The sequence below is a fragment of the Equus przewalskii genome, chromosome 25, assembly GCF_037783145.1.
Source record: "Equus przewalskii isolate Varuska chromosome 25, EquPr2, whole genome shotgun sequence".
Classification (NCBI taxonomy): domain Eukaryota; kingdom Metazoa; phylum Chordata; class Mammalia; order Perissodactyla; family Equidae; genus Equus; species Equus przewalskii.
This window is the reverse complement of record NC_091855.1, coordinates 15,117,660-15,140,257: the sequence shown is the minus strand read 5'-3', so window position 1 is coordinate 15,140,257 and position 22,598 is coordinate 15,117,660. Positions and strand designations below refer to the sequence as shown.

The window sequence follows — 22,598 nt, the reverse complement described above, 5'->3', positions numbered from 1 at the left end:
CTGGGAGCAGAGCGACCTTCACAAATAACATTTGCTAACAATGGCAACGCAAAAATCCCATCAATGAATTGGTATCCTTTGGGGCAGACGGTGTATGAGTCCTGAGTCTCCCCTGCTCCTTTCCTTCCCTCCTTCCCTAAAGGATGTGCATACAGTGGGTACATCGTTCCTCTGCCCTTCAAAGCTTTTCCTTACCTTTTCTGATATTCAAATGTGGGTCAAGTCTGGTCGTCTAACAGAAGAATGAACTGCCGAGAGGGTAAGTAATGAGCCACCAACACAAGGTATGCACTAATAAAAATTTAATATCAGAAAACAAATCAGAGAACAGCAAAAACATTTTTTAACCGTTCACAATTAAAGTGGAAAGAGACAAAATTATAAGGCAGCCATCCATGGAATGATTTCATGTGTTTACAAAGGATCCAGGAAAAGAGACATTTAAAATCACTGTTCAGGCTACTGAACCAGGGGAACTGCAGTGTTATCCCACAAAACTTCCAACTTGCTAGAAGATGCTATCAGAAAAAAAATCAAAGCCAATCTCCTTCTGCTAGGCTGGGCCTATCTAGAGAATTCCTTATGGTTGTCTTGTCCTTTCCTACGAGTCACAAATTTCTCTCAGGTCTCCTGAGGTGAATTGAGATGTCTCAGGTACAAAGGGGTTCCATCATTGGTCTTAATTTCACAGCATCTCCAACAGTGCTCTTTGGGTGATGTGGACCACTTTGTATCAGCAGAAATTTTCTAATGCAAGGAAGGTTCCCCTGTGGAACACCTACAGAGGTTCTCACTTCGCCCTGCAGCAGTTCTGGGATGAATCTGGTCATTATTCTTAGTCCCCCAAGAGGCCCAGGGGCCCCACAGGCAGGAACATTCTTTGAGGGCTTGTGCCCTTGACAATACAGTTCCCATGTTCAGTTCCTAGCTACCATGTGTCTGAGGGGCTTAATACACTCCAATGCTGGTGTGTCCTCCTAGTTCTAATCCTTGAAAAAGAGAAAAACCAGGCAGCGACACTTAGAAATAGGCTGGTAAGAACAGACAATTACCTTTCCTCCTTTCTACAAAGAACTGACCACTCAACACGGCCACCTCTCTCTTTTTTCTTATGATTCAAAATACAGGAACAGGGCCAATGGGGTTGTTTTGAATAGGAAAATAAAAAGGTGAGGGAAGAGAAAACACATGGCCTCTACAGGTGGCACCTTTTCCAACTTGCTCCACTCCAGTGCAGAACCTTTGCCAAAGAAAGAAATTTGGCAGCAGCACACCCAGAAAAGCCATCGGATCTGGAACATGGCTGCTTCAGGGAAATGGGGACTGATAAGCAATGTGCTGGAGAATGTGAGGGCAATGGATCAGGAGTTTTTTTCAACTTAATTTGCCACTTAAGAGAATACTCAGACTCTGAAGAAAGTCTATCCCTACCAAGGAAAGAGAGTCAAATTGCAATTAAGATTAACTTTGGTTATGAGCAAGGAAGGACCATGCTTTTCATCATCAACTGCATCTCTTTGGTAGCCAATAATTCCATTTGTAATCACGGCAGCAACTTAAGTATTGCCAATGTTTTCAAAGGTGTGAGAGCATTAAGGCATCCACATCTAAGAAGGTGCTTTTAAACAAGAGGAAAAGGGAACTGAACTGTGTCAGTAACTGACCACCAATGTGGCCTGTCCTGGAACACTGCCCACCATGCCCAAGCTCTTCCCCCATGAAGGAGGCCTCTGCCATGCTGCTCGGGTCCCTCCTGCCTGAGGATGCATTTGAGCCCTATGAGATTAGATGAGTATGGCTATTTCTGCCTGCTGACCAGGAGAGGAGTGAGTAGTTCCTGAGGCAGCAGTTTTAAAATCAGGGAAAGCCCACAGTTTCGGAGAGCTGATAGGTCTTGAAAGTTTTGCTTGTTAATGTGAGGTTGAGAGGGGAAGGCAAATTTGGAAATTAGATGGTTCAATCCTCGCCAGAGTTCAAGGCCCTACCCAGCAAGATATTCTAGCCAAACTCTTAAGGGATGGCAAGGCACTGCTGAAAGAGGCTTTGGCCAGTAGGACAAATGTCTGATCACTGCACACACGATATGATAGAAAGTGCTACTATCCAAACTAAACCAGACACTAAGATGTGCTGTTTATTTAACAAAGTCAATTTCCAGGGAGAATCAAGGCAATCCTGTCATTCTGAAGGACCAGATGAAACCTCATGACTCTCCTCAGGGCTGTTAATGGGAAAGTCACTTAGACTTTCCACCCTGTACCTTCCCTTGGTCTTCCTATTGTATGCCGTGGGTGCCAGCCACTACACAAAACCGTGCCCTATTGATGCTACTTTGGTCTACAGCCAGCAGAGGGCTTGTGAGTTCTACTTCCATAGCTGCTGACCTGGTGACAAATCTAGGAAGGAAATAAATCGTAGGCATGCTGGCTTATGTGTCACATGAAACCTTTTACAAACTCCTAAATACTCTGCTCTGAAGAAAATAGTCTTGGTTCCCTCTTTATGTAACGTGTTTTGAAATGGTACAGAAAATCAAAATAAATTAATAATACAATATTACACGCATTTGACAACACAAAGTTTACGGGGATTTTGGCAAATATGGAAAAATTATCTTAGTTTGTTTAACACTTTTACTATCTCAATTGTTTAAATTACCAGAATATTAGTGATTGTGTCATCTCACACATGAGGAAGTGATGTTTTAAGGGCTGAACAAAGCTGCATTTGACACAAAGATAACTTCATTGAAGGGAATAAAGAATAGAGACAATATCATCTTCACCATCACAGTTCAAGAAGTGGTTGTCCTGATGAGAATTCAACTCACACAAATATTAACATCGCCCCCAGCAGTAAGCAGCAAATTGTAGGGAGGTGGGGCTAGAGGGAAAAGTTAGGAGATAAGTATGGAAAAGAAAAGATGAAGACACGAGACATGATTTCAATAAGCTTTAAATCAGCAGGCAAACACTTCCCATTTGTGATATATCTTGACTTTCTTTACTGCTACAGGTGCTTACGTGACGCTGACCTAGCACTCCCCAACGGACACCACATATTTTGCCAGAGGGACTGCTGATCTGCTAAGATAAATACTTAAAAAGAAAAAAAGGACAACATAGGTTTTGGTAATCTTACCTTCAAAAATGTTACTACAAAGATGGCATTAACTATCGAAATTCATTTAAAATTTAACACCCTTTAATTTCCAAAGATACTTTGGGATTTGACTGTTCTGGAAGGAAAGCCTAGGCCTGAACCTACTAGAACTTGGCTCCACTGTAAGAATGTGTTGGAGGCAGGTATTCTGCCAAGGAAAACTTAAAAAGAAATGCTACAAAATACCAGTCACCTCTTTAGAAGCTAGTCTCCCTCTGTGGCTCCATGTGATGGAATTGCAGGCTCCCTTTAGAGAGGTGCATACAGAAGGAGGTGTTTAAGTCTCTCGAGACACGCCTCGTCAATGGATATCTCACTCGAGTATAAAGTCAGTTTTCAATGTGTCTTGCCGTCATTTTCTTGACTCTAGCCCCAAATTTACCACAATTATCTTTAGCATCTAAGATAGTAGGCATTATGACCTTCTATCAAGGGATGTGGCATAGATGCTAAAGCACCGGTCTTACATGGTGAGAACCACGTTAAAATCAAGAAAGAAAGTGGCAAAGCCTCTAAACTACGAAAGAGATTGAGCTTAATAACAGAACACTGTATTTTCATAATTACTATTTCATTGTGAGTATGAAGTTCTCCACTTTTCCTTAAACTAAATTCCATCTTCCCTGAGAATAGGGTTAAGAGAAACATCAAAACTCAAAATGCCAAGGGCCTTTTAAAAGACAATACAACGGAATGTCTGTATGCAATCTCAACGTGTTGCTTCTACTCTAAAAGCTTTCCATTACTCCAGGTTTTAATCTCACCTCCCTCCGGACTCCAGGAATACAGGTGAGATGGGCAAGGCGAGCCAAGAGACTGAGGATGTGAGCAGCTATCATGTGCCAGCTGTTCTCACTGGATGGCAAACGGCCATGGACTGAGGCTGGAACCTGAACGTTTAATGCTGGTGTCCTACTGACAGGATGAGTGGGATGAGGCAACCCAGAACCAGAGCTGCCACCTCCAGGCGGCTGAGGCCTCTCCCTCCAGTGGCGTCGGGTTTGTGGCTGTGCCCGATTCCGCCCACCTCAGGGAGGACGTGTACTGTGGCAACATAAAGAAATGTCCCGGCAGAGAAAAGCATGGCCACTCCAGTGGCATTGACCTCTGAAAGCGCTTCTTTACTGCTCTGTGAATTAAGAGAGAGAGAGAGAGAAAGAAAGAAGAAAAATTAAGTCAAGTAAAATTCAGGGTCAGGAAGAAGTCCCAATAAAAACCACTCGATATTCACAACTGGAGCCATCTGGGACACTAGGGACATCTTGAAATCAGAGCAATTTTGTTATTCATGGGAAGTTTCCAAATAAGTTTCAGGCTATTGGTGATGTACACAATTGCTTTTTCAAACAAACTTCGAGTCTGGTTTAACAGGTTTGGTCTGTATTATTCTTAAGATGGAATCAACAGCATTATTAACGCAGGTATTAAATTTCACACATTCATTTATTTAGTCTACTAATATTTAACAAACATTGTCTAAGTACTAGGCTCTAAGCCAGTGCTTGAGATACATGGTAATGATGATGCAGTACCTGCCCTCACAGAGCTTAGAAATATCTCATAAGCTAATCTTTAAACAACTAATTTCAACTTTTTCTATTTAAAAAGTGGACCTATGGACTAACACAATTAGTTAATATTTGAAGAAAAGAATATGCCATAAATGTACCATGTAACTGTATGCCTCCAGAATTATCATGCCTTCCTGCTAAAAGTTCTAAAAACTTACACTGATCCATGGAGTGCTAAATAGAGTAATACTTAAAAAGGACTACATAGTGCTCACTGACTGAAAGAAGATAAGGCTTTTCAGGTGAACAGAAAGGGTTTTATAACACCCCATTTGTTAGCAATCCAGATCAACACACCCTTGACGGAAAGGAGCTTAACCATTAACCATGTCATTTCTCATCTGTTCCTTTAAATACAAGTCTTACTAGATCAAATATGAATCGAATGACACTCAGAAGAATCAATGACCTTGAGAGAGGGTATGGGGGAAAGCAGTTCCCACAAACTAGCCCTGAAACAGAGGGGTTCTAAGATTTTCCTCCTGTCACCTGTCAGTTGACATTTAAGTACAACGGGGATGGTTGTTGCCAGGAGCTGCAGCCCTAATAGACAGAATTGCAAGGCAGGGAATGGTCCAGCATGAAGAACAGGGAAGAATGCCCAGGTTCTGAGCTGACAGATGACACTGCTGTCTCAGGTGTGAAGCCATGTTCGGTGCAATGATAAAGAACTGGACATTTAATGTTCAGTGATATGACAGCTGGGAGCAGAATCTGAGTCTGAGCTGAATACAGACACCTCTGCTCATCCTTTACTCCTCTCAAAGCTGCTGCATGCTTGTCACCCATGCTGCATGTGCCTATTTAAACATTACAGACGTATTGTTATGACTTAGTATGCATCTGTCAAAATTAGCATGTCTGGTTAGGTTTAAGTTATATTATTTTAAAGATCACATATTTGTGGAAATATTTTTGGAACTGATGGGGAAGTTCTTGAATTAAATGAATAACGAAATGCTTTAAATATATGAAGGGAATTGATCTGGAACTAAGACATTTACCTTGTGATGGGTTTTTACTCCAAATTTTATTTTGAGTTTTGTTTTTCTCTGAAGGGCAAGATTCAGCCTGAGCTAACATCCGTTGCCAGTCTTCCTCTTTTTTTTTCCTTCCCCAAAGCCCCAGTGCATGGTTGTACATCCTAGTTGTAAGTCTTTCTAGTTCTTCTACGTGAGCCACCGCCATAGCACGGCAACTGACAGACAGGTGGTGTGGTTCTGCAATGGTGAAGTGAACCTGGGCCGCCGAAGTAGTAAGCAGTGAACTTTAACCACTAGGCCATCAGGGCTGGCTCTTGAGTTCGAGGGCGTAATTTAATTGAAAAATTCAACACAAGAAGCCATAAGATGCAGGAGATCACAAAAGAATGAGTGAGACATTTGTCTAGATAAGCTAGGAATGAGTCAGACTTACCTTACTTAGTCCTAAGTATGTCACCATGGACATTACTGGTGCTGCCAGGGCAAAGACCAGTAAGTGCTTTCTGATTCGATTCCGCTCCAGGCCAGCATGCATTAAGAAGGAAACCAGCCCAAAAGCAGCTGGTGCCTGGAAAAGAAAAATTAGCCCTTATTATTACTCCAGAAGTATGGATTGCTTCTATACTACGAAGTACATATCATTTGACTGAATTCTTATATAAAAAAGCCAGGCATAGTACCCAGACTGAGTTCTGCCTTTTAGGAATTGATGTTCTAAGCTAAGAAAATATCCTACTTGTATGTGTGTGTTTTTTGGATAGTAGGAAAAGAAAAGTAGACAAGAAAAGAGTGTAAGAAAAGAGAAATGTTTATGAACAAAAATTCCTATGAAATAGAGAAATCTGTAGAGAATTTAACAGTTTGAGTATATGACCATAAAAAAATAAAACCTCTTCAAGTAAAAGTTTAAGAAAATGGTAGCAAAAAACCCAGCTATGAACAGATTTATTCAACTGTCTAAAATGAAGAGCAATTATGATAATAACTAAAAAAATTTTCCCATTCTAGAAAAATGTTAATGACCAGGGCAATTTTAATTATGAATATATTCAGTATCAAATCTTACACGGAAATTTTGCTTACCTTATGTAGCATTATTGCTACAAACACAATTAACTGGACGCTGGTCTGTGAAGTAGAAGCTGCTGCTCCCAAAGCAACACCGTCAGCTAAATTTGGAAAAAGAGAAACATGAGACTATAAATAATAACAACTATAACTGTAGTGGTGGAGTGCATGTGCTTTAAAGTCGGGTGGAGCTGGATTTGACTTTGGGAAGGTTATTTGACCTCTCTGAACCTTGGCCTTCTCATCTCTAAAATGGGTTCAATAAAGCATGTATTCTTAGGGTTTTCATGAAGGTTAAATGAGATAACGTATGTAAAGAGTTTATCACCTGGCCCAGAATATTCAATATGTCAAATATTATTGTTGTTGTTGGTACTGGAAAAAGTATGATGCTCAAAAATCCACTGATTAATCAAATTATAACAACAGAAATATCAAAGAATTTCCAAGGAAACATCTCTGAATCTTGCAGATGAAAAAACAAAATCAGGACACCAGGACCCTGTGTAACCGGGTTATGATCTAAGGCATGCCCAATCAGCAATGAGGAGACTCCCGCTGTCTGCCACCTACCTCTGCACTTGGAGCGCACACTGGGCACCAGGGCTCCTCCAGATGGAGCTCCAGGGCAGAGGTGAGCAAACTGCTTCTTAAAGGGCCAGATAGGAAATATTTTAGGCTTTGCAGGCCATTTGGTCTCTTGCAACTACTCAACTCTGCCATTATTGTGCAAAAGCAGCCACGGATAATAGTTAAACAAGTGGGCATGGCTGTGTTCCAGTAAAACTTAATGGATGCTGAAATTTGAATTTCATGTAATTTTCATGTGCCACAACACAGCCTTTTTTTTCCATCCATTAACAAATACAAAAATCATTCTTAGCTTGCAAACCCATGATACTGAGTAGGCCAGGGCTTATACTTGTGCCAGAGCACTTCATTAAGCAAGCCTTTCCCCCAGGCCGGCCTGAGAGCATTTCATCTGGATGGTCCCTGTGATGTGAACACTAAGCCTCCCACTGTGCGACAGAAAAGAAAGGGTTCCACTGCCATACAACCCTACCTGCAGCATGGACGACCAGACCCAGCGTGGTGGTGATTTTGGAATTGCTAGGCCTTGCTGTTTCTGGATCTGAAGTGAAAATAAGCAAGTCAGCCATTAAGTAATGTGAAACAGAAACTGTTAGAGCACTGACCTGGAGGGGGAAGAATTCTTTGAAAGCTCTCAAAGGAGCAGATTATTATTTTCCTCCCTATTGTCTTTTTTCTCTTCTGCTTCAAACACTTAGAAGATTCCCCTGTCCTGAAGAGTGGGCAAGAGGGAACTCCTCATTTGACCCAGCCTTCCCTGAACAGACAATATGTAACCCCAACTGCCTCAGAGCCCTTAACTCTCGACCTCTCCATGGAAAGTGCTCTGTGGCCTCTGATCCCTTCTCTCCAGACCAATCTAATTGTCATTGCCTACCTGCTCCTCTTCCCCAGCATCCTGCAACTTTATCTTTAGTCTAACATCAAAATGTCGGTCACGTTTGCCCTTCTCCATTTTATCGCCACCTTTCTAACCCACATTTTCATCAACTCAAACCTTAATTAGCAATTGGCTCACAACTCCTTTCCCTTTACTCTCTTTTCTCCCTACTCTAACTCACCTTTCATGGCCTTGTCTCAGTCATCTTTCTGAACTGCCACCCTTCTGTTGTGTCAGTTAACTAGTTAAGAATCTGCTGCTTTTCAAATTCAGTCCAAACTGCTCTATTCGGTAGGTTCCTAAGTGCCTTATCAACTGGTATCATCATTTTTCTCACTAGCCAATCCAGTTAAACTAGTTTCTTTAACATCCTCTAACAAAACATTCTCACTCTCCTCACCCCTAAATCTTGGCATGTACTGAACTCCTCAGCTCATCAATCCAAAACCTAGACATTTTGTTCAAAGTCTAATTCTAGGATCACTCCTCTCAAGAAAGAATCAAAGATTAATTCCAGGTCAAAACAATTCTTCCCTTGGCAAGAAACGAAGAGCTCTCTGTGCAGCCTCTATATGCTGCTTCAAGCTTTCTTCTGCAGCACCACTTTACAGAGATAAAACTCTTTTCACTTAAACGTCTTATACCTCCCGATTGACTATAAACTATACAGAATTACATTTTCTACTTCTACTCGTTTTTCACATGTCTTACAGAATGTAGCACAGCACTGGGCACCCTAATAGTTGCTTAATAAATTCTTGTCAGAGAGTGAAAAAAGCTATTATTTGTTTGTATTATATGACTGTTACAGCTATTAGAGGAAATACACAAGCAATAAATAACGTCCAAACAATGTAAAGTTAAAAGATGTGGACATCAAAATGCCAGGTGAAATGACAGATGGACGTCAGTCAAGTAAATTCTGAAGGATTTCATCTTCTTGAGGAGCCCAGAACACAGAAGGAATGGTTTACAATGGAAAAAGCATATACAAGTAAAGTAACATTATCTTTTTACTAATAAAATTTATCTTCTACTTAAAACACTGCAAGGAAGGGACGCTAAAGCCCCTAAGTGCGCTGAGACAACAAATATTTCAGTATCACCCCAAACTGGGAAGAACAATCCTATTACACTGTGTGACAAGCTCATTTTGGCTTTTCTGCATACACAGCCTTGTGGTCTAGTTACAAGTAGCACCTTAAGTAAAAATTAGAGGTTTTAAAATTAAAGTACAGTTTTTAAAAAAAAAATAAATAAATAAAAAAACAAACAAACAAACAAACAAAAAAAAATTAAAGTACAGTTTTTATAAATGTATAGGAAAAGATTATACTTTGGAATAAATTTAATAAATGAATTAACTTTACTGATATTTAATAATACATAAAAACCTGCAGATAACAGGTAAAGCCAGGTCATCCGATACATGAAAGTCAGCAAAAACAGTGACCTCAGAGACAAAAGAGGAGTAAGAATAAAGGAACACATGCTACATTTAAGTCTTTGTATAGGATTACAGGACACTAATGGGCCTATAAATGCATTTTAAATGGAAACTGAGAAGAATCGCAAGAAAAATGTCATCGAGGCCACTGTGGGCAACTATGTAATGCAGCTGTAGTCAGATACCATCCAACAGAGAGTGCTTCTTATTCGCTATTTGGAATAAAGCACAAAAATTGAAACTTTTACTTCTAAATCAGTTTTCTAAGATAAGACTTTGTTAGTAAAAACAAAAACTGTCTACGGAAAAAAATGGAAAAGAAATAGTAAATGAAAGGAGATTAAAAACCTTTCTAGACCAAGGGTATTTTTTGTTTTGTTTAAGCTTAATTCCACGATTTTTAAAAAACCTTTTATTTGGAAGGAATTTCAAATTTTCAGAAAAGTTGCAAGAATAGTTCAAAAAACATTCATATACCCTTTTCTCAGAATGACCTAGTGTATATAACATTTTGCCCCATTTGCTTTATCATTTGTACTCACGTTCTCTCCTTCTCCATCCACACCACACAAACGCACATACATAGATACTTTTTCCCATACTAAGAAGAAATTGCCTACGTCATAATTCTTTATCCCTAGATACTTCAGTGTGTATTTCCTATGAGAAAGGATATTTCCCTACATAATCACACTATAGTTATTAACTTCAGTAAATTTGACACCGATGCTTTTTTTCTAATCTCTCTTGCATATTCTAATTTTCTCAATGGCCAAGAATGTCTTTCAGAGCAGTCTTCTTATCCAGCAAGGATCCAGTCTAGGATCCTATATTCCACTTAGTTGTACCTCTTCAGTCTCCTTTAATCTGGAACGTTTTCTCTGCCTTTGACTTTTGTGACATTGGGATCTCTGAAGAACATATCGCTCTCCCTGCGCCTTTCTTGTCTTTTAATAGAATGATCCTTCCTTTTGGGTTTGTCTGATGTGTTGCGTTCTTAGACGGAATATCACACAGGCGATGCCTCTCAGATCTCACATCCAGGAGGCACAGCATGCACATCTGCTGCTCACTAGTAGTGTGAATTTTGGATTATATCCTGGACACTGTGAATGTTATCTTACATATACTCTGGATTCTATTATATTCCTCCAAAGAGTGGTGATTTTTTGTTTTGCTTTAAGTAACTTGGTTCGGCTTAAATGGGAAACTCCGTTTTTTGGGCAGCTGCTCAAATCTCTTTGGTTCTTTTATCTTTAGCTGAGCTGCCTGGAGCCTGCCCACGAAAGCATGGTTTGGGACTCAGCCAGAGACGTCTGCAGTTTATACACAGAATTTGGGGCTGAGTCTTCCTGCCTCTCTCCTTTCTAAGATTCTCCCTTCACTTTCCAGTAGTTACTCTGAACTCTGTCTTCTGGTTCCTCAGGCCAGAAAGACTGGGTTTTCTATCAGAGTTTTTGCTACTCCACAGGCCACTGACTGCTAAAAGCAGTAACAATAGGAAACTCATCCTGTTCCATGTATTGACTCCCCTCCAGAATTTGCCTGCTTTAGGCCACTCTCCAGTATCTTTAGGTAGTGGTTTTTAAATTTTGTCCAGAGTTTATAGTTATCTGTAAGGAGGTTGGTCTGACAGGAACTTACTTTCCCACACCAAAAGTTGAAGGCCAATGACATTAATTTTGACCAAGGTACTGTCTAATTTCTTCGTTTAGTTACTTCTCTTCCTTTGCAACTAACAAGCAAATAAAATTTACCCCTAGATTTAACATTCATTGATCATTCTTGCCTGAGCCAATTTTTACTATGAATGTTGCTAAAATGATTTTCCAACTCCAGAATTCTTTCCACATTTGCCAGCCGGCATGTAGCATTCTACTGTAAGCAAGTGCCCTCCTGTTTTCTTTTATCTTTCTCTCTCTCTCATATGGATGTGCTCATTGATTCCCATTTTTTCAATGGTTTACACTTCATTACTATTCCTAATTATTTTGGTGCTCAAATTGTCCTAGACCTGGTCAGTGGGAACCCCTTCAAGCTGGTTCTTGTATCCTGTGACATGTTTCCATCTTCTTCCTTCCTTCCTACTTTTTTTTGAGCACTAGATGTTCCAAGCTCATTTTGTACTTACCCTGCCCCTGTCCTGGAATCAGCCGTCTCTCTGAAGAGCCCTGGTATGATCATTGCTAATGGGGTGTCTTTGCTTCTAGACCCTTTCTGCAGACAGAGCTAGGACATACATACACAGATACATAAACACATATGTACACATATACATTTTAGAAATCATGTGTCCAATAGCTCCAATTCCAAACCATCCCTACCAGGGATCTTTCTTGTCCTCTCCCATTCCATATCTGCATGTCCCTCATTCCACAGTGAGAACTGTGGTTCTACCAACATCAACACACTGACTCACTGCTCAATCCTACAGTACATCTAAAAATCTAAAAAAGAATTGCTCTGCCCATACCAGTACAAAAAGCAAAGCCTGCTATAAAGAGCTCAGTATTTGTTTATTCTTCCACAATCCCACCCAAGACTAAAGGTACACAGTCAAATAATACATTCATAAGTTACTTGAATTAGTTGTTTTTATAAATCCCCTTCAGTGTGATTGTGTTATATTTTTGAAATATAGTTCTTCTGTTTTAGCTATTTCCCCCATTCTTGTCTATTTCATTTTATTTTTTGATTATGGAGAAGATTAACGTGTTTCCAAAAGTCAAAGCTATATCATCAAAAAGGCATCCCAGGAAGTGTCATGCCGTCCTAAAACCCTTCTGCCCTATCATACCCTCAGCTCTCCCCCACTGCTTACAGGTAACCAATTTTTTTTTCCAGCTGATCCTTCTTATGTTTCTTTTTTGTAAAGATAAGCAGTATACACACACACACACACGTTTTCTTATTTCTCCTTCTTTCTTACACAAAATATAGTATACGACAGATGCTTATTTATATTTTTGCTTTTTCACCTAACAATATCTCCTGAACATCTCTCCCTCTCAGTTCACAGAGATGTGAATCCTGATTCTTTTTCATAGCCACATAGAACTCCACTATATGTACACACTACAGTTCATTCAAGCAATCTCCATGACTGGACATTTAAGTGGTTTTACAATGATAAATAATGCTGCACTGAAAAATCTTGTGCATACGTATTTTCATGTTGGAGCCATATTATCAGAATACATTCCTAGAAGTGGGATTTTTGGGTCAAAGGGTAAACACATATGTAGTTTTGTCAGCTATTATCAAATTCTCCTCCACAGGGGCTCTACCATTTTGCATTCCCAGAGCAATATAAGAGAGTGTCTGGTTCACCACAGCTTTGCCAATAGAAGGTATTGTCAAGCTTTTGAATTTTTGCCTATCTGACAGGTGAGAAATGGCATCTCAGAGGAATTTTGATTGGCATTCTTCTTATTTTAAATGCAAGTGAACATCTTTTCATAAGTTTAAGGACCATTTTTATATCTTTTTATGAACTATCTGTTCATGTCTTTTGACTACTTTTCTACAGATTTTTTTCTGAACATCAAGGATTCCTAATCTGGGGTCCACCAGGAGAACACAGGTAGAGAGCAGGGGTATGTAACCTTAACTTGAACAAAAAATGCATTTTTATTTTTACTAACCTCTAGCTGAAATTTAGCATTTCCTTTAATTATGAATGCAGACAATAAACCACAGGTAATATTAGCACAACCTATACTTTACTGCTGATAGAAACCAGAAAATTTCATATTATTTTACAGTTGTTATGGCTATCTTGAGAGAGAGAGATTATTGCTGTCACTCATCACTACTTTAAATTAAGGGCTTACAGAACCGCTGCCAAACTGCATGATTAGTTTTCCTGTCTGTAGATTCTCATCTGATGGAGTTGGGAAACTATCAGGCAACTCTGCACCTCACAATCATTCAGCCACCAAACAGTATAAGTCATGGGATCTCCCACTGGGACCAAGATATCTATGCTGTTTTCCAGTAGTTCCTATCTGCAAAATTCTCTGACAATGTATTTGAAAAGAGACACCTACAAACCCCTACGTCTAGTAGAAATCTTTAAAATTTGTTTCTATCACAATGACATCAAAGTTATATCATGGATCAGAATCCTTTTTTATTTACCATAAACCATATCAAAGATGTTAATTAACCTGGGCAAAGATGAATTCATCGATCTGAAGACAAAAAAGTTACTATGACTAGAGTTAAATTCAAAAAGTCTTGGAGAATTCTAGTTGTCCTTGGGAGAAGCTTATCTTTCCTTGGAAAACAAGCCATGAATGTGTTTAAGTATACTTGTAAGAAAATATCTTTGTGAATCAGAATTTTCTACACTAGTTACCATCAAAACAAAAATCCAAATCAACCGAATGTTCAACTTGACCCTCTGTTACCTTGTTAAAGCCAATTTACTATTTAATATTCTTAGCAGTCAAGCTAAGCAACAACAGCTGTCATAGTGATGTCCTAAAAAATAAAATTTAACTCTACCTTGCTTATGATTTAAAAATATTATCTCATTATTTAATTCACTGATAAAGAAGATATACACTACTATATCACAACTTTGTTTTAATGTTTTGGTAACTCTCTTTCATAACTGGTATTCTCTGTAATCGTAAATACTATGCGTTACTTATTTAAAAACATTATTCCAATAAAAGGTCCATAGGCTACCTACCTAAGGGCTCCATGGCACAAACAGGGTTAAGAACTTCTGCTCTAGGCTCTCAATCAAATGCTAACAGCTTTAAGATAACCGGGCAATAACCCAATTAACATTCTCTTGTGCCACATGTCACTAGTTCCCCCAACAGAACAGAATGTCAGAACCTGAGAAAGACAAGAGTTGTAGCACTAAATAAGGCCATTGATAAATACTGAATTATTTAATCATTTGTGACTTTATAAACTGCAAATTTATTGTACTGCCCAGAAAGGCTTGGAACCACTTACCATCAGTAGAATGCACATGGGAGCTGCCAATCTGGTCCACCAGCAACATGAAAACGAAGCCCAGTACGAGGGAAACACCGATGTAGGCATGCAGTTGTGTGTGGTCATGGCTGTGCTCAAGTTCATGGGAAACTGGTATTTCTGCTACTTTCTCTGATGCAATCACTTTCTGTGTTTCACTTGCTTGGTGATGTTTTCCTAGAGTAGAATGAACCATAAAGAGAAAATGTGCTTTCCCCCTTAAAACATCTTCATGTAGAAGCTTCCATTCCTTTGTATTGCAAGCTCTATTCACTTCACTGCAAAATCATCCACTTCATATATTGTAATCCAGTCAATCATAAACTCCTTTAACTTAAAGTTCACGATGGAAAAATTCCCAAGTGCCTTCTAGTTTTGGCATGAAGACCTTTTAACTGCCTGTTATTCCCAAAACCTAGGAAGTGGAAGCAAATCACCAAGCAAGTCATATTCCCAGGGGATATTATTCCCAGATCCCCCTTTCTATATAGAAATTGCAAATAAAGAGCAAACTGAGTATAAAATTGTTAGTTTTAAAAAATACCAGGGGGCAATCACTAACTAGAAACCAAAAGGGTAGTGCAGTTTAAAAGAGGCATATCCTTCAGTCTAAATTCAGTTCTAGAAATATCATGACTGTTGGGAAATTCTGAATAACAGTAAACGATACCTGGCCAGGTAATACTACTAGTTTATATTCACATATTTGACACTCAAAGCGTAAATGCTTCAAGGCCAGAATTCTTATCTTTGCTGTGTTTCATGAATAATGTACTACACATTTAACATTTATAATTAGATTAAGCTATTTTTTTAAAAAAACCTTTGACCAAAGAAATTGCACAAGCCTGTTGTAATATTGTAGACTCTGCCTTAAGTCTTTAAAAGTCATCTTTGAGGGGCACAAAGCACATGCCATCTGAAGATAATAACAACTCATATATTTTTCTAATTGCTGAAAGATTTTTTTGGTTTGTTTCCATAGCTTTTTTTTTAAAACCTATTTTTAACGTGGCAAAATATACATAAAATTCACCTACCATTTTAACCATTTTAAGTGTATGGTTCTGTGGCATTAAGTACTTTCACATTGTTCTGCAACCATCACCACCATTCATCTCCAGAATTTTTCATCATCCCAAAGGAATTTGTTAATCTGAAGATTTTTTTCTAATAGTGATTTCACTTGTTTTTTTAGCTAAATGTCTAAATCGCTCTTTAAAAAAAAACAACTTTATTGAGGTATAATTTACATACAATAAAACACAATGAGTTTTCACAAATGTAAAAACTCTAGTAAATACCACTAAGGTCAAGATATAGTATATTTAAATATTCCAGAAAAGTTCTCCTGGGTTCCTCTGAAGTCAACATGTCACTCCTGGTCCCAGGCAAGCACTGATGTGCTTTTTGTCCCCAGAAACTTTTCCTTCGTCTAATATTTCGTATAAATGGAACCATACAGTACAGACTCTTTTGTGTCAGGCTTCTTTTGCTCAGCATAATGTTCTGAGATATCTATGCTTTGCATGTACCAGTAGTTTGTTCCTCTTTTTTGCTGAGGAGTGTTCCATTGTATGGACATATTACAATTTGTTTATCCTTTCATCTGCTGATGGACATTTGGGTTATTTCCAATTTTGGTCTATTATAAATAAAGCTGCTGGGAACATTTAGGTCCATGTCTTTCTGTGGATATACGTTTTCTTTTCCCTCAGGTAAATAAATATCTAGGATCAGAGTTGATGAGTTGTGTATATGTGCAACTTTATAAAAAACTCTCAAACTGTTTTCCAAAGTGGTTGTACCATTTTACATATCCAACAGCAATGTATGAGAGTGCCGGGTGCTCCATACCATTGTCAACATTTGATATTATGAGGCTTTTAAATTTTAACCATTTTTACATACTTGATCGTGTCATCTGTAAACAGTTTTATTTCTTTCCAATCTTTATGCCTTTTCTTTCTTTTTCTGGCCTTACTGCAGGCTGGAATCTGGCTGGGGACCCCAAGGGCGATGGTAACTACAAGAGGCTGAGAGGAGACAGACAGGCTTTTTTCCCAAGGTTAGGCATCTTACCTGTAGGTTTTTCAAATATGCCCTTTCTCAGAATGGAAGTTTCCTTCTTTCCTAATTTGCTGAGAATTTTTTAATGAATGGGAATTCAATTTCGTCGAATGCTTTTCTGTACCTGCTAAGGATGATAAAATGGTTTTTCTACTTTATTTGATCAATCCAATAAATTAAATTGGGTTTTGGATATTAATCCAACCCCTGCTTTGCACTTCTGGGATATGCCATTTGGTCAAAATGTATTATCCTTTTTACGTATTGCTGGATTCAATTTGCTAACATTTGGTAAAGAACTGTTATATCTACATTCATGAGGGATATGTGCCTATAACTTTTTTCTCGTAATATCTCTGAGTTACACCGGCATCTTAAAATGAGATGGAGTGCTCCTCCAAGAGATAGACAGAAAAGACCTCCTCTAGCCAATTAATTTTCATTTTATTAATTTAAACAAGGTCTATGAATATCAGCAGTTATTTTGATGTTAATGGTAATATAAGTAGTTTATGAAATTGCTGAAATGAGATTTATGACAATGTTTTTTAAACTTTTAAAACCATGACTCATAGTAAAAAAATAAATTTTATATGATGATCTAGTAAACACACATACATATGAAAAACTAAATTAAAAATTTCACAAAATAGTCCTTGACCTTACAACGGTTACAATGCACTCTTCTATTTCTTTCTCTCTTTCCCCCTCCCTCGCACTCTTTTTAAATGCTGGTCACAAGTCCAACTCACTACATTTATTTCAAGACCCACTGAGTTGCTACCTCCAATGTGAGAGCACTACTGGAGGTAAAGAGAGACTCAGAGGAAGAAATGGATGATTTTGGAATAAGGGGCATATTCTGGAGCCTAGGCTGCAGTGGTCAACTGAAGAGAGGTGAATGCTAGACAGGCCAAGGAGAAAAAAGTGGGCAGGTTGTATGTGCCCACCCTGTCCCGCATGCAAGCAAAATTGTCAGCAGTAAGGATTTACAGCCAAAGAACTGAGTGAAAGCTCAGAGATGAAAAATAATTGTTTAAGAGAGAAGCAGTCTAAGAATCTTGAATCAGTAATGTTGGACAATTAAAATGTAACCTCACGGTACCATGAATGTGTTTATAGTTTGGAAAAATCATTGAGCTATACACTGCCAATATATGTACTTTTCTGTGTGTATGACATATACTTTCAATAAAAATCAATAAACTCAAAATGCAGTACTCTGATGCTCAATACTGAGATGGTAGAACTCATCATTTTTCCAGTAGGTCTTCTTTGTGCACTGGGAGAAGAGTTTAGCATAGCCTTAAGAATATGAAATAAATGAAGTAAAATATGTGATTTTCTCTAGAGAAAAGGCAATTTTGGGTGTGCTTCCATAATATACAGAACCACAATTTAATTTTTCATATTTATAGATGTTAAGAAGCTATCCATGTGAAGTAAATCAGAATTTTGGTAGCTACAATTTTCAACACTATTGAGAAAGATGCTACTGGAGAGGATTTGAATCATTACCTTTTCATAAGGTACCCCCTTAACATTTAACAAACTGGGCTCCTGTCTCTGCCTCTGCCTACACTCAGTATGAGTTAATGAATCCATGGGCCTTCCATGCTGCTTCTCCTGGATAACACCTTGTCCTTCGAGACTCAGCTCATAAGTCCCCTCCTCCTTGAGATTTTCTGTGTCCTCATCCCCTCATGCATACACAGCACATGGGATGTTTCTCTATCATAGGTCTTATCTCTCTACATTATAATTCAGACATCAGAAAACAACAATACATGGGTCGGTGGCTGCTTTTGTAAATAAAAGCTGCATGGGAACACAGCCATGCTCATCTGTTCATGGACTGTCTATGGCTGCTTTCATGCTACAGAGTCGAGTAATTGCAACAGAAACCATACTGCCCACAAAGCCTAAAATATTTACTATCTGGCCCTTTACAGAAAAAAATTGCCAACCCTTGCTGTCATTGATTGTCAATTTATTCATTTTCCATTGGCTGTGAATTCTTGAAGGCAGGGGCTATATCTTAGATCTCTGAACTGCTAAAAATCAATATTAATACACCCACTCTTCCTTCTACTCTGGACATAAAACTCAACCTAGCAAAAACTAGGATCTCAAAAACCAGCTATTTAATTAAAATATATTAAGTTGTGCATGCATGTATGTTACTCATGCACGATAGAGCTTTCAGGTTATTAGGGCTGTTTCACTCAGGGCACTGGTTGGTAATTCACCAGCTGAGACATGTTCCATGTCACACTCCCTGCTGCAAAGCACACAAACCAGTGATGTTATCATTGGACATCGCACATCAGACATATATTTCTCACACCACTAACAGAGTGTTCAGATCATCATTATGAACTTGATGCTTTCCCTAGACAGTCATACAGGAGTCTTTCCAGTAAGTTCTATCAGTATGGTAGGTGGCCTTCCTGTCACAGACACATATGTTAAATTAAATGAAACAGAATCAGTTTACCCCTTGAAGAGATTCTTTGGAGCTCTTCCTTCAGATAAACACATACTTCTATAAAGGAATCAAACCTTCAGGTAATCTGACTTTGTTTTGAGGTGATCTTCCAGCTTTGATTTTTATGTTTTTGGCTTTTGTTGATTGTTTTTAATTTCTTAACTTCTACTCAAAGCTTATAACCTTTATAGCTCTCTATCATATACTTTTTTTTTTCTGGCAAAGACTAACAGTTCTTTACACTTGACATGTGTTTTCAGTAATAATTATGAAAACTTCTACTTAATTATGATATATTCTGTTTCTCACATAAAAAAGAAAACTTGATCATAGTCAAATGTACAAAGCTGACATTTTGAAGAAATGTTAACAAATCTTTGATCAAAATATTACTGTGTTTCTGAAAGAAAAAAATCTATTATAAGTTAGGAAACTAGATTTCTTTAGCAGATAAACAGTGCGTTGGTGATGTTAAATTCCTGACAGTGTACACCATGTAGCAGAGTCTCATTAAGAGGGTAGCTTCAGAATAAGACTGCCTGTGTTCAAACTCTGGTCCTGACACACTGGCTGAGTACCTTGGACAAGTTATTCAACCTCTTTGTGGCTCAATTTCCTCATGGACAAAATGGTGCCTGCCTCAGAAGGTTGTTGTGATGATTAGAGAACATATGTGAAGAGTTTCACGTAATACCTGGTATATGGTAAGTGCTCACCAAATGTTCAAGAACATAGTTATATATTAAATAGAATTAACCTGGTAGATCCATTTTCAAACCTCTTACGTTAAATATTTGACCTGACTATCTGGTCAGATACAATACTGAGCAATAAAACAATGCTGGGAGAAAGGGAGAGGAGGGAGCAGGGAAAAAGCAGAGACCAGACATTTTAGCAGACAAAATAAGTAGAAGAGATAGGCCTTACTAGTCCACAATTGTTCATGTTTCAGAATCCTGAGAATAAAGTATAACAAGAGTTTTAAAAAGCTCTGCTTTTATTAATGAATGACAGGACAAGAGTTAAAAATAACAGCAGATTTAACCCTCTCCTTTTACTTAGATGTAGAGCAAAAAATGAGAGAGAAAGACGTAAGATTCTTCTCTAAAGAATCTGATACATGGCATTCTCGGACAAATTAGTAGGATAATCTATATTGAATCATTCCTGATGACAGTTTTGATGATTACCCCAACAGATATGAATATATCACATTTATATTTAGGTCTTTGACCCAATAGCCTGCCTTCCTAAACATACCAATTCTCATGTTCCAGAGAATTATGGTGCTTTCAAATTTTAGTTCCATGGTAAACAAGGACTGTAGTACTCAATAAACTATGTTCTTAAAACTTGTTTCTATAGAAAGACAGTTTTCTCATATGAATGCTGATAATCATCTAATTCCAGTGATTTTAGAACTATAATTAAGGAGAGTATGTGAGAGGTTCCCTTTTACATGAATTAGTATTTAATAACGCTCATTAAAGTGTCAGGGCACTCACCATGGTATACTGAGCTCTAAAAAAATATCTGTTAATTATCATAATTATAAAGTCCATAGAAGAACTAAAACATAGGCTGTAACATGTAAACAAACTCCTTTCTTGAAGTTTAGAGAAAAGTTGGCATGATTTACAATAAAGAAAGGGAGGGAAAGGGTGAGGGGAGAAAAAGATAACGTAGCAGAAACTAAAGGGAAGTGTCTAAGCTCACTGGTAGGAAGAGAGATGTGGAAAATCTAGAGACAGCTTAGTTTAAAGCTAATATCACGGCTGAGCTACCTCAAAAAATTTTTAATAAAGTGGGTATTAACACTTTACTTTATAAAAAGAATAATGGGACTTCTGGTGCTGGCCAAGATGGAGTAAACCCACTATAGCCTCAATCACACACTAATTACAACAAGAACTCTGGAGGAAACACACAAAGAACCACCACCTGAGGATACAAAGAGTAAACAATAGCAAAAGGAGAGAGGGCAGCAAAAACTTCAAAAGAAAGCCTGTCCTTCTGGCCAGAAGACCAGGAAGAGGGCTGCTGAGAGGTGTTGGTACAGAAGGAAGCTTCCTCTTTTTTCTTTTTCTTTCCTGCTCTTTTTTCTTTCCCAGCCCTGCCTTGAAGGCAGTCTCAGTTGCAGAACAACACAGGCAGTTAAAATCCCAAGAGAAACTCCATCTTTCTGGCCAGAGTAACTGGAAAATGGGCCCCAGTGGTCTGAAAAGTATGACGGGAACTGAGGATATTCTGTTCTTTTCTCCTGTCACTTTGCCCTCAAGGCAGCCCAAGTTACACAGAACTATGCAGTGACAGCACAGGCAGATAAAACTCCTAGAGAAACTCCACCTTTCTGGCCAGTGGACCAGGTAAAGGGTCCCCTGGAAGCCAGAGAGTGTGAGAGGAATACTGGAGAGGAAAGAGCCAAGTGGGGTTCCCCTAATCTTGTGTATCAATGGCACAAGTCCCAGATTCATCCCTGAACTCTACAGGGACAGGACATACCCAAAGCAGCATTGCAGAGGCTTTGAAAACTAAACTAAAATTGGAACCATCACCCAAAAAAGGCAACACAGAATTGTCAGTCTGAACCCAACCTGGTTAACTGCCTGCTAAAACAAAACAAATAAACATTCTCCAGAGGATTTTGAGAGGACCCAAAGTCCCAAATTATAACACTAAAAATACCCAATAAACAATTCAAAATTACTTGCCACACAAAGAAACAGGAAAACCTGACCAACTATCAAGAGAAAAGACAATCAACCCAAACCCAAGAAAACTCAGATACTGGAATACTCAAAAGACTTTCAAGCAGCTATTATAACTATGTTCTCTGGAGTAAAGGTAAATACACTTGAAATGAATGGATGTCATCTGAAGAAGCAGAAACTATAAAAAGGAACCAAGTGGAAATTTTAGAACTGAAAAATATAATATCTGAAACAGTAAGTTCACTGGATGGGCTCAATAGCAGAATAAAGATGACAGAGGAAAGAAACAATGAACTTAGTTACAATGGCAGAGTTGAACAGTACCAACAGAGATCACATGGCTCACAAAGTCTAAAATATTTAGTATCTGACTCTTTACGGAAAATGTTTGCTGACCCCTGGTCTAAACATACCAATTAGAAGACAGATCAGATTTTAAAAACATGATCTAATCGTAGGCTGTTTACAAGAAATCCATATTAAATGTAACAAATGACATACGTAGGTTAAAAGTAAATGGATGGAAAAAGATATACCATGTAAACACTGATCAAAAGAAAACTGGTGTGGCTATGTGAATATGAGATAAAGAAGACTTGGGAACAAGGAACGTTACCAGGGATAGAGAGAGA

General features: G+C 38.4%; 1 protein-coding gene across 2 annotated transcripts in view; it reads right to left on the bottom strand.

The window, feature by feature from the left end:
- Positions 1-287: 287 nt before the first annotated feature.
- Positions 288-22,598, bottom strand: part of SLC39A9 (solute carrier family 39 member 9) — a 50,939-nt gene continuing 28,628 nt past the window's right edge. For both annotated transcript variants that reach the window (XM_070594140.1, XM_070594139.1), the window contains exons 3-7: positions 14,677-14,874; positions 7,848-7,916; positions 6,800-6,885; positions 6,150-6,284; positions 288-4,291 (exon numbers count right to left, since the gene is read on the bottom strand). In XM_070594140.1, the coding sequence (XP_070450241.1) occupies positions 4,061-4,291; positions 6,150-6,284; positions 6,800-6,885; positions 7,848-7,916; positions 14,677-14,725 (570 nt within the window). In that variant the 5' untranslated portion in view covers positions 14,726-14,874 and the 3' untranslated portion in view covers positions 288-4,060. The remainder of the gene's footprint in view (positions 4,292-6,149; positions 6,285-6,799; positions 6,886-7,847; positions 7,917-14,676; positions 14,875-22,598) is intronic.